Below are 18,730 nucleotides of genomic sequence, written 5' to 3' on the forward strand. Positions count from 1 at the left end.
ATCCACTCTATCTGTGCCCTCTGGTGGTGAGACTCTCCTACCATTGAAAACATCCTCTCCACTTCCACTCTATCTGTGCCCTCTGGTCTGAGACTCTCCTACCATTGAAAACATCCTTTCCACTTCCACTCTATCTGTGCCCTCTGATCTGAGACGCTCCTACTATTAAAACATCCTCTCCACATCCACACTATCTGTGCCCTCTGGTCCGAGACTCTCCTACCATTAAAACATCCTCTCTACATCCACTCCATCTGTGCCCTCTGGTCCTAGACTCAACCACAATTGAAAACATCCTCTCCACATTCACTCTATCTGTGCCCTCTGGTCCAAGGCTCTCCTACCATTGAAAACATCCACTCCACAACCACTCTATCTGTGCCTTCTGGTCCTGGACTCTCCTACCACTGAAAACATCCTCTCCACATCCACTCTATCTGTGCCCTCTGGTCCGAAACTCTCCTACCATTAAAACATCCTCTCCACAACCACTCTATCTGTGCTGTCTGGTCCAAGACTCTCCTACCATTAAAACATCCTCTCCACATCCACACTATCTGTGCCCTCTGGTCCGAGACTCTCCCACCATTAAAACAACCTCTCCACATCCACTCTATCTGTGCCCTATGGTCCGAGACACTCCTACCATTAAAACATCCTCTCCACATCCACTCTATCTGTGCCCTCTGGTCCTAGACTCTCCTACCATTGAAAACATCCTCTCCACATCCACTCTATCTGTGCCCTCTGGTCTGAGACTCTCCTACCATTGAAAACATCCTCTCCACTTCTACTCTATCTGTGCCCTCTGGTCTGAGACTCTCCTACCATTGAAAACATCCTTTCCACTTCCACTCTATCTGTGCCCTCTGATCTGAGACGCTCCTACTATTAAAACATCCTCTCCACATCCACTCTATCTGTGCCCTCTGGTCCAAGACTCTCCTACCATTAAAACATCCTCTCCACATCCACTCTATCTGTGCCCTCTGGTGATGAGACTCTCCTACCATTGAAAACATCCTCTCCACTACCACTCTATCTGTGCCATCTTGTCTGATACTCTCCTACCACTGAAAACATCGTCTCCACATCCACTGCATCTTTGCCCTCTGGTCCGAGACTCACCTACCATTAAAACATCCTCTCCACATCCACTCTATATGTGCCCTCTGGTCCTAGACTCTCCCACCATTGAAAACATCCTCTCCACAACCACTCTATCTGTGCCCTCTGGTCCTAGACTCTCCTACCATTGAAAACATCCTCTCCACATCCACTCTATCTGTGCCCTCTGGTCCTAGACTCTCCCACCATTAAAACATCCTCTCCACATCCACTCTATCTGTGCCCTCTGGTCCTCTATTAAGGCCTTTCAATATTCTGTAGGGTTCAATGAGATCCACCTCATTGTTCAGAACTCCTCTGAATACAGACCCAAAGTCAAACGACTTTCTTCATATGTTAAGCCTTTCAGTGTTGGGATCATTACTGTGAACCTACTCTGGACCATCTCCAATGCCAGCACATTCTTTATTCTACATTGAGCCCAAAACTGCTTACAAGACCCGAAATGTGGAGTGTAATGGCTGTGTGCAGGGTGTTTTAATCAATGTGTATAGTGTCACGTCAATTTGCAGTGTGTGTGACAGTGTGTGGTGTGCCTGTGTGTCGTGGGTCCCAAAGGACTGAATGGACTGGAGTGCGAGGAAAATACCAAACATCCACTCTCTCCAGGGGACCTTCCAGACAGGGAATAGATCCAAATTCTGGAAACGGACCAGTTTCTTCAAAAAACAAGAATAAAGCTGACTAGTGGGATTTGGCCTTCAAGTAAAAATTGTACACAGGAGCTGGCCTATGGGTGGGGGAAAGACAACAAGAGAGATCCAACACAGAAACAGGCCCTTCGGGCCATCCAGTTCCTACTGACCACCAATCCCATTCCTATCAGTCCCACACCCAGATTCTACCCCTCACCAACACCGAGGGACAATTCATGGCAGCTGATTAACCCACCAACCCCTATGACTCTGGGATGTGGGTGGGGACCAGTATTCTTGGGGGAAACCATGGGGTCGCAGGGAGAGCATGCAATCTCCACACACACACATACAGCAGAAAGAGATACAGAGGGAAGAGAGAGGGGGAAAGAGAAAGACAACGGGTGAGGGAAGGGGAGCGGGAGAGAGGGAGGAAGTGGTGAAATGGCAAAGGGGAGAGAGAAAATTGGAGAGAACTGGTAGAGAAAAGGGGAAGAAAAGAGGGAGGGAGAGAGGGATGGGAAGAGGTTGTAGAGATAGGGAAAGGAAATGAGAAAGGAGAAACGAGGATGGTGGTGGAGAGGGAGAGAGGGCAAAGGTGGGAAACAGGAGGGGGAGAAAAGGAAGGAAAAGGGTAGTAAAGAGGGAGGGAGGATAGAGAAGAGAAAGGGAGGGGGAGAGAGAAAAATGTGGGAGAGAGGGATGGTGAGTGGTAGGAAAGGAAAATAGGTGGGAGAGAAAGGGGGAGTCGAGAAATAGAAGGGAAAGGGATGGAGAAGGGAGAGGGAGGAGGGAGAAGGGAGAGGGCAAAGAGAGAAAGAGGAAGGACAGAGAAGGTGCTCAGAGTGAAATCCTTCTCATGAGATAGGCAGTGGCAGCAGAAGGAAGTATGGGGTTGTGAAACAGCACTATCCACATCCGCTGGGCCTTTCTCCACTTCCCCCTCACATCATCTGTCCCATCTCTCCGGATCCAAGAACCACCCACTCAGGGCAACTTCAAAGGAGGCTTGAGTGTGGGCAAAATCCGGGAACAGAGCCCTGCATCAGAGGCATACATAAGTGGCTGCAGAGCGACAAACGAAACAGCTGGAGGAACTTGGGGTCGGGCAGCGTCTGTGGAGGGAAACCCATGGCCAACATTTTGGGTCGAGACTCTGCGTCAGGACTGAGAGTGGAAACGAGTGGACGGCTGGTATGGAGGGGGAAAGGGAGGGGTAAGGCGGAGGCAGGCAGATGTCCGTGGCCTGAACTTCGTTCACTCCTTACTGCACAGAACTGTTCCTCCTGTATTCATGGAACATGGAAACAGGCCCTTCAGGGCTGCTTGTCCAAGCTGGCTCCATTTACCTATATTCCTCTCAACCTACTCTGTCCACATGACCCTTAAACATTGATAGTCCCTGCCTCTATCACCTCCTGTAACAGATCAGTCCACACACCCACCACCCTCCTCTGTCTTCTATTTCTAGACTCACCTGCCCTGGAGAAACGGCCAGGACCATAAGGTCACCCCTCAGTCTCCTTTACTCCAGGGAAAAGTGTGCCAGGCTGATTACTGTCTCCATATAACCCCAACCCTGTGGATCTGGCAACACGCTGGCGAATCTCCTCCGCCTTCTCCCTAACGCAGCCGCATCCCTCCAGTAGAGCAGTGAGCAGAACTTCATACCGTTCACCAGGGCTCCTCTCACCCATGGAACCTTGCCTGTCCGGTGAGAGGCCAGAATGGTAGGAGAGTCACTGTGGGCCTCTCTGTCTCTGTTATTCTGCACATCTCTATCTCTCTCACTTTCTCTCTACCTTTCCCCACCTCTCTTTCTATTCCAGTACCTTTCACTCCCTCTCGCTCACTTTAAACCTGAGCCCCTTGGTTCCAGACTCCTCTACCCTGGCGGCGGAGGGAGAGGGGGACTGGGAAGATTTCTCTGAAATTGCAGGGGCTGTGCGAGGTGCAGGCAGTCACTTACCGTTCTCACGTTCCCCACAACCACTGCTGTCTGATGGTGGACCAAGATCCGTACTGACTTCCTACCACACCCTGACTTCCCCTTTTGAGACACAGCAGCCTGCTACCTGTTGCCCTATCTTATCTCGGCTGAGTGGACGGGACGGAGCATTCCAGCAGACAGGAGGGAGGCCGCGAGACCCAGACCTTAACCTCAGCCCTCTCTGGGAGTGATGGTAGTGGTGGGAAAGGGATGGGGCGGGGGGGGGGGGGGTGAGGATGAGGAGGACAGAGATTTAAGCTGAAAAGTGGGAGTGTGATAGGGGAGAGGAGGAGTGAGAGAGAGGGAGAGGGAAAGGGAAGGAGTGGGGGACGTGGGGAGGAGGGAGCTGAAGAGGAGGTGTTATGGATTGACTGGTGGTCGAACTCCCTCTCTCTGCACCACAACCTCCAGTATTCAACTCCCCCCCACCCCCACCATCTTTCAAAATGTTAATTTCTTCCGGCCTCTCCCTCGTCATTTCTGCAGGCAATGGAAACCTCGAGCAACTCACACAAACTGCTGGAGGAGCTGAGGAAGTCAGGCAGCTTCAGTGGAGGGGAACGGACAATTGTTGTTTCAGGCCTAGAGCCTTTATCAGCAGAGTATTACCCCCCTCTAGAGGCGCGCTTGACCTGCTGAGTTCCACCAGCATTTTGTGTTGGTGTCTGTCTCTCAATTTCTCACTCTCACCATCATTGTTTATCTCCATCTTGCCCCTCGCACCCCCCTTTCCTTTCTCTCCTTTCCCTTGCCCTCCCCTCTCCCTCTTCCTCCCTCCTTCAGTACCTGTGGGAGGGGGAGAAACTGTCTTATGACACATGTGTAACAGAAAATGAAGCTTGGGGGAGGAGTTGTGTGACATCACATCCAGTGCACCCTCCCCACCCAACCCCACTGAACTGACCAGCACCCCACCCCCAAAAGGCCCTGGAAACAACAGAAGTAGGGAGGGGGCTAAAACTTCTGCCCTTCCCATCCAGCCTCTGTAGATCCCAGAACAGGTAGGGGGGATGGGAAGGAGGAGGAGAGTCTCAGTCCTAACCCTCACCACCAGGGGTATTGAGCCCATGGTTAAGTTGGAGAGTGAGGGAGAGGGCAGGAGGGAGGGGAAGGGAGAGGGAAGGAGGGAGGGCAAGGGAGAGGGAAGAAGTTGAGGGAAAGGAAAGGAGGGAGGGTAATGGAGGGAGGTTGAAGAGGAAGGTGTGAGGTAGGAGGGAGAAGGGGAGGGACAAGGGGGAGGGGAGGGACAAGGGGAGGTGAGGGTGAAAGGGGGAGGGTGAGAGAGGGCAGGGGAGGAAGGAAAGGTAGGAGAGGTGGGGGGGGGGGGGAAGGGAGCTGGGAGACTGACCCTAAGGGTTGAGGGTAGGGTAGGGACAGAGAGGATGGTTGCAGCTATTGCCCTGACCTGATGACATCCCTCCTCTCCCCAGGAGCCACCTCCTTCAGCAGGACAAACTATGAGCTCTGAATACGATAACAAGACGATCCTTGTCCACAACGAGGTGCCTGCTGCCTCGATAGGTAATGGTGCCACACAGGGTGACCCAACCAAGCTACTGATGTCTCTACAGAGCATTTTCCAACCAGCATAGGATGTGGAGTAACAGGGAACTTGTGGTTTAGCAGTCCTGCACATCAAACATTCACAGTCCGAGGGATTGTGTATGGTGGGAGTGAATGGGAAGGGGTGGGGTCTGTTCGGATTGTGTATGGTGGGAGTGAATGGGAAGGGGTGGGGTCTGTTGGGATTGTGTACGGTGGGAGTGAATGGGAAGGGGTGGGGTCCTTTGGGATTGTGTACGGTGGGAGTGAATGGGAAGGGGTGGGGTCCTTTGGGATTGTGTACGGTGGGAGTGAATGGGAAGGGGTGGGGTCCTTTGGGATTGTGGGCGGTGGGAGTGAATGGGAAGGGGTGGGGTCCATTGGGATTGTGTACGGTGGGAGTGAGTGGGAAGGGGTGGGGTCCATTGGGATTGTGTATGGTGGGAGTGAGTGGGAAGGGGTGGGGTCCATTGGGATTGTGTATGGTGGGAGTGAATGGGAAGGGGTGGGGTCCATTGGGATTGTGTACGGTGAGAGTGAATGGGAAGGGGTGGGGTCCTTTGGGATTGTGGGCGGTGGGAGTGAATGGGAAGGGGTGGGGTTCATTGGGATTGTGTACGGTGGGAGTGAATGGGAAGGGGTGGGGTCCTTTGGGATTGTGTACGGTGGGAGTGAATGGGAAGGGGTGGGGTCCTTTGGGATTGTGGGCGGTGGGAGTGAATGGGAAGGGGTGGGGTCCATTGGGATTGTGTACGGTGGGAGTGAGTGGGAAGGGGTGGGGTCCATTGGGATTGTGTATGGTGGGAGTGAGTGGGAAGGGGTGGGGTCCATTGGGATTGTGTATGGTGGGAGTGAATGGGAAGGGGTGGGGTCCATTGGGATTGTGTACGGTGAGAGTGAATGGGAAGGGGTGGGGTCCTTTGGGATTGTGGGCGGTGGGAGTGAATGGGAAGGGGTGGGGTTCATTGGGATTGTGTACGGTGGGAGTGAATGGGAAGGGGTGGGGTTCATTGGGATTGTGTACGGTGGGAGTGAATGGGAAGGGGTGGGGTTCATTGGGATTGTGTACGGTGGGAGTGAATGGGAAGGGGTGGAGTTCATTGGGATTGTGTACGGTGGGAGTGAATGGGAAGGGGTGGGTTCCTTTGGGATTGTGTACGGTGGGAGTGAATGGGAAGGGGTGGGTTCCTTTGGGATTGTGTACGGTGGGAGTGAATGGGAAGGGGTGGGTTCCTTTGGGATTGTGTACGGTGGGAGTGAATGGGAAGGGGTGGGGTTCATTGGGATTGTGTACGGTGGGAGTGAATGGGAAGGGGTGGGGTTCATTGGGATTGTGTACGGTGGGAGTGAATGGGAAGGGGTGGGGTTCATTGGGATTGTGTTCGGTGGGAGTGAATGGGAAGGGGTGGGGTCTGTTGGGATTGTGTATGGTGTGAGTGAATGAGAAGGGGTGGGGTCCATTGGGATTGTGTACGGTGGGAGTGAATGAGAAGGGGTGGGGTTCATTGGGATTATGTACGGTGGGAGTGAATGGGAAGGGGTGGGGTCCATTGGGATTGTGTACGGTGGGAGTGAATGGGAAGGGGTGGGGTTCATTGGGATTGTGTACGGTGGGAGTGAATGGGAAGGGGTGAGGTCTGTTGGGATTGTGTACGGTGGGAGTGAATGGGAAGGGGTGGGGTCCGTTAGGATCTTGTATGGTGGGAGTGAATGGGAAGGGGTGGGGTCCATTGGGATCTTGTACAGTGGGAGTGAATGGGAAGGGGTGGGGTCCATTGGGATTGTGTACGGTGGGAGTGAATGGGAAGGGGTGGGGTTCATTGGGAGTGTGTACGGTGGGAGTGAATGGGAAGAAGTGGTGTCCATTGGGATTGTGGACAGTGGGAGTGAATGGGAAGGGGTGGGGTCCATTGGGATTGTGTACGGTGGGAGTGAATGGGAAGGGGTGGGGTTCATTGGGATTGTGTACGGTGGTAGTGAATGGGAAGGGGTGGGGTCCATTGGGATTGTGCACGGTGGGAGTGAATGGGAAGGGGTGGGGTCCATTGGGATTGTGTACGGTGGGAGTGAATGGGAAGGGGTGGGGTCCATTGGAAGTGTGTACGGTGGGAGTGAATGGGAAGAAGTGGTGTCCATTGGGATTGTGTATGGTGGTAGTGAATGGGAAGGGTTGGAGTCCATTGGGATTGTGTATGGTGGGAGTGAATGGGAAGGGGTGGGGTTCACTGGGATTATGGGCAGTGGGAGTGAATGGCAAGGCAAGGGGACTGCTGCGATTGGACAGCCAGGCAAAATCAGAGTCAGCTGTCTCACCATCCCACTTGGAATTCAGGGCCTGACCCCATCTGTGCCGGCAAAAGGATGGAGGAACCTCAGGAAGGTATGGCTGTAACTAACCAGAACCTTGTCCGTTCACAGCACCCCAAGATGCACCACCCAGTTACACGAGCAACTCTGAAATATTCCCCCAGAGTCTGGATGATCAGAAAATCCGGCAGCACTTCATCAGGAAGGTAAGAAGAGTGAGGGTGTGGTGAGAATGTTAGTTGGGAGGAACCAGTGTGGATGGAGTCCCACACTGTCACTGGGAATGAGTGATGGGGTGGTGCGGAGGGAGCCTCATCCTGTGCTTGACAGTGTACGTGAGACGGGACAGTGTGGAGGGAGCCTCAACGTGTAGCTGGCCATGTCACTGGGAGTGTGTGTGACGGGACGGTGTGGCGGGAGCCTCACCCTGTGTCTGACCCTGTCCCTGGGAGTGTGTGACGGGACGGTGTGGAGGGAGCCTCACCCTGTCCCTGGGAGTGTGAGAGGGGATGATGTAGAGGGAGCCTCACCCTGTGTCTGACCATGTCCCTGGGAGTGTGTGATGGGACAGTGTGGAGGGAGCCTCACCCTGTCCCTGGGAGTGTGAGAGGGGATGATGTAGAGGGAGCCTCACACTGCGTTTGACCCTGTCCCTGGGAGTGTGAGAGGGGATGATGTAGAGGGAGCCTCACCCTGTGTCTGACCCTGTCCCTGGGAGTGTGAGAGGGGATGATGTAGAGGGAGCCTCACCCTGTGTCATGTAAGAATGGAATGGCAGTTGTCACTGGGATCTTTAACGAGCACGTAGATTGGGGTGCATGGGTCGTTCGGGAAGGAATTCCACCTTAGTCTTGTCGTGTTCATTCTGGGGCAGCTCACTCACCTTTGGACACCGCCAGACACTTAGCTCTCATCTGTGGTTCCAAGTAGCTGTTTGCAATTGTTAGCAGCCACACTCCTGCATACAGCATTGGCAGGTGGGCTAAAGCAGGTGAGAGTACCTGGAGAGCCTCATATTCAGCTGAGATAGGGACATGCTTATCCTAGCACGTGGTCAGCTCTGGCGGATTGCGAATGAGAACAACAGTGACATCCAATGGCCAGGAAGGTGGTCCTGCCACGCTTTGTACAGAGCAAAGGGGGTGATAAAGCACAGGGGAAGTCCTGGTCATCTATTACAACCAAGTAAGTCACCAGTTTGTGACAACTACTTGAAACAGTGGAGCCGGACTTTTGAGGTTGAGAGAGTGGGACTGCCCCCGTGTAACAGGCTTTCCACTTTAGAAACTTACCTGCACAGGTCTCCTATCATTGTTGGATATGACCAACAACCAACAGATTGGGTGAATCAAGTTCACCTCCGTAGTCTTGAGGAGGACTTCACAGAATGCATCTGAGATAGCTTTCTTGAACAGCAAGTTTGTGAACCTACAAGGGAAAATGCTATCTTAGATTTTTTCCTGTGCAATGAGACAGGTAAAATTAAATATCTTGCAGTTAGGGACCATAGAACACTACAGCACAGTACAGGCCCTTCAGCCCTCCATGTTGTGCCGACCCATATAATCCTTAAAAAAAAGTACGAAACCCACACTACCCCATAACCCTCCATTTTTCTTTCATCCATGTGCCTGTCCAAGAGGATCTTAAATACACCTAATGTTTTAGCCTCCGCCACCATCACTGGAAGTCACTCCAGGCACTCACAACCCTCTGTGTAAAAAACTTACCCCTGATGTCTCCCCTGAACTTCCCTCCCTTAATTTTGTACATATGCCCTCTGGTGTTTGCTATTGGTACCCTGGGAAACAGGTACTGACTATCCACCCTATCTATGCCTCCCATTATCTTGTAGACCTCTGTCAAGTCCCCTCTCATTCTTCTACGCTCCAAAGAGAAAAGTCCCAGCTCTGTTAACCTTGCTTCATATGACTTGTTCTCCAAACCAGGCAACATCCTGGTAAATATCCTCTGCACCCTCTCCATAGCTTCCACATCCTTCCTATAATGAGGTGACCAGAATTGAACACAATACCCTAAGTGCGGTCTCACCAGAGATTTGTAGTTGCAAACCGTCTTAGAAAGAATGATCACAGTATGATTCAATTTCTCATGCATTTGTGTAATAGACCATAAGACATAGGAGCAGAATTAGGTAATTTGGCCCATTGATTCTGCTCTGCCACCCATCCTGGTTGTTCTCTTTTCCCCTCTCAATCCAATTCTCCTACCTTCTCTCCCTGTAACTTTAAATGACCTTACTAAACTCCTGCTTTAAATGTATCCAATGACTTGGCCTCCACAACCATCTGTAACAAGAATTTCTACAGATTCATCACCCTCTGGCTAAAGAAATTCCTCCTTTCCTCTGTTCAGGAACAGCTTCTTCCCCTCTGCCATCCATTTCCTAAATGGACATTGAACACTACCCTCACTTTTTAAATATACAATTATTTCTGTTTTTGCACAATTTTAATCTATTCTATATATGTATTACATAAATTGAATTATTGATTTAGTATTATTTTCTTCTTCTATATTATGTATTGCATTGAACTGCTGCTGCTAAGTTAACAAATTTCACGACACATGCCGGTGATAATAAACCTGATTCTGAAGGGCCATTCTTGTACTCTGAGGCTGTGTCCTCTGGTCCTAGATTTACCTAATTTAGGAAACATCCTCTCTGCATACCCTCTGATTAAGCCTTTCAATATCCAGTAGGCTTCCCAGAGCACCCCCCCCCCCCATTATTCTAAATTCTAGTGAGCACAGGCCCAGAGTCATCAAACACTCTTCATATGTTAACCTTTCCATTCCCAGGATCATTTTCGTAAACCTCCTCTGGACCCTTCCCAATGCCATCTCTTCTTAGATAATCAACACAATATTCCAGGTGTAGTCTGACCAGCACTTCAGCATATTACGAAATTCCTCCTCATCTCTCTTTGAAAGGAGCGTCCTTCTATTCTGAGGCTGTAGTCCTAGATTCTCCCACTATTGGATACATCCTCTCCACAACAGATTGACCTACAGCTAGTTTATTATGCCCTGAAGAAAGGAGGCGACAACGGGATGGAGAGGAGCTGGCTAGTGTTGACTGGGATCATAGCCCTTATTGTGGGACAGTTGAGGAACAGTGGAAGTCTTTGCAAGAGATTTTTCATGGTGCTCAACAAAAGTACATTCCAGTTAATAGCGAGGACTGTTAAGGGCGAGGAGGGCTGGCCTGGATAACTAAGGAAGTAAAATAAAGCATCAAATTAAAAGCTCATGAATACATAATCTGCCAAGAGCAGTGGGAAGTTGGTGGATTGGAAAACTGTCAAGAAGCAACAGAGAACCACTAAGCAAGCAATAAGGAAAGGGACAATAGATTATGAAAATAAACTAGCACAAAATATAAAAACAAATAGTAAAATATTTTTAATCATGTAAAGTAGAAAAGGGTGACTAAAGTGAACTTCAAAGAAGGGGAAATTAATATTGAGAAACGTGTGGAAATGGCTGAGGCCTTGAACGACTATTTCATGGTGGAAATCATGTCTAATATGTTAAAGAAAGATATCATGGACACATTGGGAGGTGTGAGGATACCAATACTGTCACTAAAGAGGTAAACGGTAGATAGATACAATGTTCTTATGGGATCCATTAGGGTATTGCAAGAAATGGCAGAAGTTATAGTAGATACAAAATTTACCAAATTTCTCTGGACTCTGGGCAGGGGCTGGTGGATTGGAAGACAGTGAATGAGACATCACTATTTAAAAAAGGGATGGGGGCAAAAAATGGGCATCTATAGGCCGGTTAGCTTTGTGTCTGTAGTCAGGAAACTGCTTGAAGCTATCATTAAGGAAGAAATATCAAGACAAGTGGTTCCATCAGGCAGATGGAAGATCGTCATTTCTATGATACTGGAATTCATGAAGAACAGGTGTTATGCGACAAACTTATCAGAGTTCTGGTCTCTGGACTCAGAGGCTATAATGAGCACAGTAGATAGACAGATGTTGTATGTATTTGGATTTCCATAAGGCATTCGATAAGGCTGCAGAGAGAAATAGATAGGTCAGCAAATGGGCAAATGGAATACAATGTTGGTATATGTGAAATCATCAACCTTGCATCATGCTGTTGTGTAGAGGGACTTGGAAATTCCTGTGTTTAAACTGCAAAAGTTGGTTTGCAGGTGCGGCAGGTTATCAAGAAGAGAAATCGAATGTTGACCTTCATTGCTGGAGGGATTGAATTTAACAGCAGGGAGGTTATATGCTGCATCTGTACAGGAGAGTGGAGTACTGTGTGGAGTTCTGGTCTTCTTACCTGAGGAAAGATCAAAGTATATATATTCCACCATATACAATCCTGAGATTCATTTTCTTGTGATCATACTCAGTAACTCCAAGAAACACAGTAGAGCCAATGAAAGACCATATACAGGGCGGCTAAGCAACCAATGGGCAAAGGACAACAAACAGTGGAAGTACAAAAGTGAAAAAAGAAATAACAATAATAAATAAATAAATAATCAAACAAATAAATAAGGAAGCAATTCAAGAGCTTGATGGTTGAGGGGTAATAACTGTTCTTAAACCTGGTGGCGTGGGTCCTGAGGCTCCTGTAACTTCTTCCTGATGACAGCAGCGAATAAAGAGCAGGGCCTGGTTGGAATGATCCTCTGATGATGGATGCTGCTTTCCTGTGACAGTGAACCATGCAAATGTGCTTAATTGCGGAGTAGGCTTTACCCGCCATATCCATTACTCTTGCTCGGATTTCCGGTTCATAACAGGCTGTGATGCAACCAGTCAATATTTTTTCAGTCACACACCTATAGAAGCTGGTCAAAGGTGTAGATGTCATGCTGAATTTACTTCTAAGTAAAGGTGCTGTCGTGCTTTCTTCATAATTGCACTGATGTGCTGGGCCCAGGACAGATCTTCTGAAATGCTGATGCTGAGGAATTTAAAGCTGCTGATGCTGAGCAGTCAGGAATAGCTCCGGCTTCCTCCTGAAGTCAATAATCAGCTCATTGGTCCTGTTGGCATGGAGGTTGTGGCCTGTCTCACAATCTCCATTCAGATACTCATTCATCACCACCTTCCATTCAGCCAAGCAGTGGTGTCATTAGCAAACTTAAATATGGCATTGGAGCTTCACCTCATTGTCATAATACTGGTTTTAGAGGCAGTGAGGAGAAGATTCACCAGGTTGATTCAGTGATGAGGTAGTTCACCTATCAGGAAGATTGGGTCACCTGCTGGAATTCAGAAGACTGAGTTAGTATACTCTCAACCACACAGTGGGTCTCATAGATGCATACTGTATACAATTATGATAGGGACAGATAAGCTAGAGACAGGAAAGTTGTTTCCACCGGTATGTGTGACTAGAACAAGGGGGCAAGATCTCAAGATTTTTGGGTTAGATTTAATACAGAAACTACTTTTCCCACATTGTGAACCTGTGGAATTCTCTGCCCATGGAAGCAGTAGAGGCTGCTTCATTAGATATATTATTTAAATTTTTGCATTGCAGGGGAATTAAGGGTTATGACTAAAAGGTAAGTAAGTGGAGATGAATGCAAGGCCAGGTCAGCCATGATCTTATTGAATGGTGGAGTAAGTTTGGCAGGCTAAGTGGCCGACTCCTGGCTCCTTTCTTATGACTCTTTCCCTGGGAGTGTATGGTGGGACAGGATTGAGGGAGTGTGTGGTGGGACAGGATTGAGGGAGTGTGTGGTGGGACAGGATTGAGGGAGTGTGTGGTGGGACAGGATTGAGGGAGTGTGTGGTGGGACAGGATTGAGGGAGCCTCATGCCGTGTCTTCTCCCTAGGTGTTTGTGATTCTGGGTGTACAGTTGCTCTTCACCTTTGGTCTGGTCTGCGCCTTCACCTTCGCATCAGAGATCAAGGCCTTTGTCTGGAAATATCCAGCGATATACTATTCCTCCTTCGCAGTCTTCCTTCTCACCGTCATCACTCTGGCCTGCTGCAAAAGCATTCAGCGCTGACACCCTTGGAACATCATCTGCCTGGTAAGACCCATGGTCTCTCTCCTCACTTCCTTTATTCAGACCATATATCATTCAACCCTCACTCCCTTGACCCTTTCCATATCCTGCATCTCCTCCCCTTCTCCCATCGCCACTTTCCTCTCTCCAACCCAACTCACACCCACCTGCTTACCCTCTGCTGTGCAACTCTCAGGGGAAGGGGGGAAGAGAGAGCGGAGAAGGGGTGAGAGGGGGCGAGGTGAGAGGCAGCAGAGGGGGAAGGGCAGGGGGAGAGGTGGAGGGGCAGAGGGAGAATAGGGACAGAGCGAGTGAGGGGACTGGTAGGAGGATGGGCTAGGGAGAGGGGAGGGGGAAGGGAGGAGGGGAGCAAAGCAAGAGGGGAAGGGAGTGAGGGATGAGGGGGAGAGAGGGGAGGGGGGAAGAGAGGGGAGGGGAGAGAGAGGGGGGAGAGAAGAGGGGAGGGGAGAGAGAGGGGAGGAGAGAGAGAGGAGGGAAAGAGAGAGAGGAGGGGAAGAGAGATTGAGAGAGAAAGAAAGAAGCAGATGACGTGCAGAAGGTTATGATGGAGTGACAGAAAGAGGAAGAACGAGTGAGGCAGATAGACTGAAAGGCAGAGGACAGGAAAGGTGAGGGAGCAAAGAGGGAGGAAGGATGAGCTGTGTTTCTGCTAGACATGGACAGGTTGTGGATCTTGTCTTCTGCTCCCGTTTTGGACTCCACCTGACCTACTGTACTCCTTCTCCAGGCCTTCCTGACCCTCAGCCTTTCCTACATGGTTGCCATGGTAGCCTCCTTCAATGACACCGTCTCTGTTATGATTGCTCTGGGCAGCACGGTGGCTGTGTGTTTTGGCATGATCCTCTTCTCCAGTCAGGTGAGTCCCTCTTTGCCCTGCACAGCAGTTCATTCGGCCCTTCTAGTCCGTGCAAGCTAGTGCAACAGTCCCTTTCTCCCCATTCTGCAGGTGGGAAGGATATGGTTGCACTGGAGAGAGGGTGAAGATTTCCCAGGATGTTACTGGGAGCAGAGGATTTTAGGTACAGGTAGGGGCTGTTTTCTGTGGAGCAAACAACATTGAGGGGTGATGCGGTAGCGGTTTATAAAATCACACATGGATAAAGCAGACCATCACATAAGAGAAGACAAGACATGGACATAGAGAGTGCAAGAGGAGGAAGGTTCTGCTCCAGTGATACAGGGTCCTAATGAAAGTGCCCCTGGGATATTGGGTAAAAGTCTGGTCTCTCGACCCAAGGAAGGGAAAGCCTGCATCAGAGGTGCACCGAATTGATTCCTGGAATGGTGGTGGATTGTCCCATTTGGAGAAATTAAACAGACCAGACCTGTACTCTCTGGGGTTGGGAGAATGAGAGAACTCATTGAAATCTCTCCAGGATGAGACAGGTGAGTGAGGGGGACGGGGTTTCCCAATGACTGGATATGCCAGGCCCGGTGGTTGGGGGGGGGGGGGGTCTCCATCTCCAATTTGGGGCCATTCAGGACAGATGGGGAGAGATTCTTCTCCTGCCCCAGTGGAGGGAGAACCTCTGTAATTCCCTCCCCGAGGGCAGCGAAGGAGGGGTCTATCGATGAGTTCAGTTGAAACAGAGACCAAGAGAACAATGGAATCAAGTGCCACAGGGCAGCATCAGACTTGACCTCCATGAAAGGTGATCAGGTTCCATTCAGAAGCGAGATTGGACACCTGACCGAGTGGTGCCACAATAACAGCCTCTCTCTCAGCATCAGCAAAAGTAAAAAGCCGATTGTTGGACTTTAGCAAAGGGAAAGAGGGTGAACACACACCAGACTACACTGGGGGAATTGGCGGTGGAGAGAATCAGGAGCTTTAAATTCCTGTTTGCTTACATATCAAATCACCCTTGCCAGGCTCACCACATAGGAGCAATCACAAGGCGCCAATGTCTTTACTTAGACTTGGCTTGTCACTGAACAGTCCATCACACTTCTGCAGGTGTGCTATTGGAAGCATTCTGATTAGTTACATCACGGCCAGGTACTGTAACTCGTACGCACAGAAACTTAAGCAGCTGCACAGATCACAGGCACATCCCTCTTGGCCATCAGCAGAATCCCCAGGAGTCGATACATCAAGACAACACTATTCATTACTGAAGATCCTCACCATCCCATGACATACTCTCACAACTAACATCAGGAAGGAGATAAAGAAGCCTGAAGTCCCATGCCTCCAGGTCCATTTCTCTGCCAAGAAAACTTTTCTATCCCCAGGTAACCATCTCACTTTTCTGTCCCTGAGTAACCACCTCTCTGGACAGGAGGGCTTCTCTTGCGCAGTAAGAGCTCTCTGCCCTTGGGTCACCACCTCTTTGGTCAGAACACCTTAAGTGTTCCTGAGTAACCACCTCTCTCATCAGGTGGCCCTCCCTGTCCATGGGTAACCACCACTTAGGTAATGAGAAGACATCTGTCCCTGGTTAGCCACTTCTCTGGTAATGAGAAGCCTCCTGTCTCTGAATAACCACCTCTCTGGTCAGGAGAATAATTTTGTCCTTGTGTAACCAACTCTCTGGTCAGGTGGACCTCTCTGTCCTCGGGTAACACCTCCCTGGTCAGGAGGACGTCTCTGTCTCTGGGTAACCACCCCCTCTGGGCAGGTGGACCGCTTGGTCATTGGGTAGTTACCTCCGGTCACGAAGACCTCTCCATCCTTGGGTAATCACTCTCTGATCAAACGAAGCCCTCTGTACCTGGGTAAATACCTCTCTGGTCAGGAACTTTCTGTCACTGGGTAACCACCTCTCAGGGTAAGAGGACTTCTTTTCTATGGGCAAGAGGATCTATAGGTAATCACCTCACTGGACAGGACCTCTCTGTCCCTGGGTAACTACTTCTATGGTTAGTAGGGCCTCCCTGACCTTGGGTACCACTTTTCTGGTCAGGAGGAACTCTTTGTCCCTGGGCAAACACCTCTTTGCTGATGGTAACCTTAACCCCACACTTGGGAAGGTCAGGTCTTCAGTGATGGTGAGGAAGGTTGGAAGATAATTTGCTCATGTATAGATGGACTTGTGCAGGTGGCAATAAACTTACCTTTCAGTCCTACCTGACGCTAACATTGCTTTTTACTCCCCCTCCCTTCCACCTGCCCCTAGACTCGGCTCGACTTGACCTGCTGTTATGGCTTCCTCCTGGTCCTTTCCATTGTGGTTATCATGTTCGGATTCTTCTGCATCTTCTTCTACAACCAGGTGCTGCATGTGGTCTATGGGTCCCTGGGAGCTCTGGTCTTCTCGCTGGTGAGTATCGGAGACTGCCTCTCTTCATCCACCTCTGGGACCACCATTCCCCATGCCCTAACCACCCCCCCCCCCACCCACCGGTGGTTGGGTGAGGAAGTACTTTTTTTTTGTCCAGTCTGGACAACAGTGTGCTCAGAATAGAGGGTCTGTCCAAGACTAAAGTTTGGGGGCAGCTGGTTAAATGAAAAGTGAAGCACTCTCCACACTGTCCCGTCACAAAACAATAGGGGCAGGGTCAGACTCAGTCTGCGCCATCCCACACCCAGGGACCACATCAGACATGGTGAGATTCTCTCCACACCATCCCATCACACTTTCCCAGGGGCAGAGTCAAACTTAGGGTGTGGCTCTCTCCACACCATCAGGTCACAGGGGCAGGGAATGCCGCACTCCACAATACCCACCCCTCTTCTTTCCCTTCCAGTTTCTGGCTGCTGACATCCAGCTCACACTGGGCAACAATCAGTTTATGCTGAGCCCCGAAGATTATGTCTTTGCTGCAGTGATCCTCTACTTGGACATCATCAACATCTTCCTTTACCTGCTGATGTTCATGGACTCCCTCCGGCAGTAGGAGTCCTGAGAACAGCAGTGTGCAGTGGGAGACTGGTCTCACCAGAGAGGGCATGTTGTGTCTCAGGGGACCGGGATATTGGGATGCTGCAGCTTTTCCTACACCCCAAACCCAATGAGAACCTCTACTGCACCTTCCTTTTCCCTCCCAGTCCCACCTGCTTCCTCCCCACCCACCCCATCCCGCACCTGGCTTAAGTGCTGCAAAACTGTCTTATCATTAATAAAATATTTTTCATAACTTAATATGCATTACCTCTGCCCCCTGCACAGGTACTGTAGACAGGAGAGGCATGAAGGGATGTTGGTAAAGTTCAGGCAAATGGCCACTGGGTGCCTTGGTAAGCACAGTTGAGTTGGGCTGCAGGACCGGTTTCTCTGCTATACAATGTGTCTCCCTCTCCCCAACTCAACAGGCTTATTCTCTCCTCCCGTCACAGTATACAGTAGGAAGCACACCCTTCGACTCAACATACTTTTCTGAGCTGGTCCCACCTGCGAGCGTTTCAACCATGCCCCTGTAAAACCTTTCCCATCTTTCCACCCACCAGCTGGTTAGGAATTATTGGGAGAATGGAGTCAGGGAGATAGTCCAATCACACTCTCTCTCCTTAACCGAGATGAAGGTCAGGCAGCATTGGTGAAGGGAAAGGACCAGTTTTGGCAGTCACACCCAGCAGCTTCGCTCTGTCTGTTGTAAAAGGTAGATTCGTCAAGCACGTCCTCTCCATCCGCCAAAAGTAGCCAAACATTTTAAATCCGATTTCCATTCACAAGTTGGTCTATGGCCTCCTCTTGTGCTGAGGCGAGGACACCCTCAGGAAGGAGGAGCAATACCTTGTATTAAATCTGGGCAGCCTCCAACCTGGTGGAATGAATGTCAATTTCTCTTTTGATAGAAAAGAAACTCCCCCCTCCCTTCTTACTCTTATTTCCCACTCTGACCTTTTACCTCTTCTCATCTGCCTGGGTCCCCTCCTCCTTTCCTTCGACCTGTGGTCCACTCTCCTCTCCTCTCAGATTCCTTCTTCTCCAGCTCTTTACCTTCCCCACCCACCTGGCTTCGCCTGTCCATCACCTTCCAGCAAGTCTCCTTCCCCTCCCCTTACTTCTTTATTCTGTCACCTTCCCCCTTCCTTTTCAGTGCTGAAGAATAGTCACGACCGAAATGTCAATTGTTTATTCATCTCCGTGGATGCTCTGCAGATAAAGGGCTGGAAAAGAAAGCATCTAAATGCTGCGTTCATCCGG

At 50.1% G+C, this 18,730-nt stretch overlaps 1 protein-coding gene across 1 annotated transcript; it reads left to right on the forward strand.

Annotated features, from left to right (window-relative positions):
* The first annotated feature begins 3,837 nt into the window (after window positions 1-3,837).
* LOC140716320 (protein lifeguard 1) lies at window positions 3,838-17,683 on the forward strand. The gene is given in 7 exon segments (XM_073028908.1): window positions 3,838-3,946; window positions 5,184-5,274; window positions 7,714-7,808; window positions 13,443-13,643; window positions 14,368-14,496; window positions 16,760-16,903; window positions 17,331-17,683. Coding segments are annotated over 7 exon segments (813 nt in total). The 5' UTR covers window positions 3,838-3,943; the 3' UTR covers window positions 17,481-17,683.
* The last annotated feature ends 1,047 nt before the right edge of the window (window positions 17,684-18,730 follow it).

This window comes from Hemitrygon akajei, chromosome 25 (genome assembly GCF_048418815.1).
Source record: "Hemitrygon akajei chromosome 25, sHemAka1.3, whole genome shotgun sequence".
NCBI lineage: Eukaryota > Metazoa > Chordata > Chondrichthyes > Myliobatiformes > Dasyatidae > Hemitrygon > Hemitrygon akajei.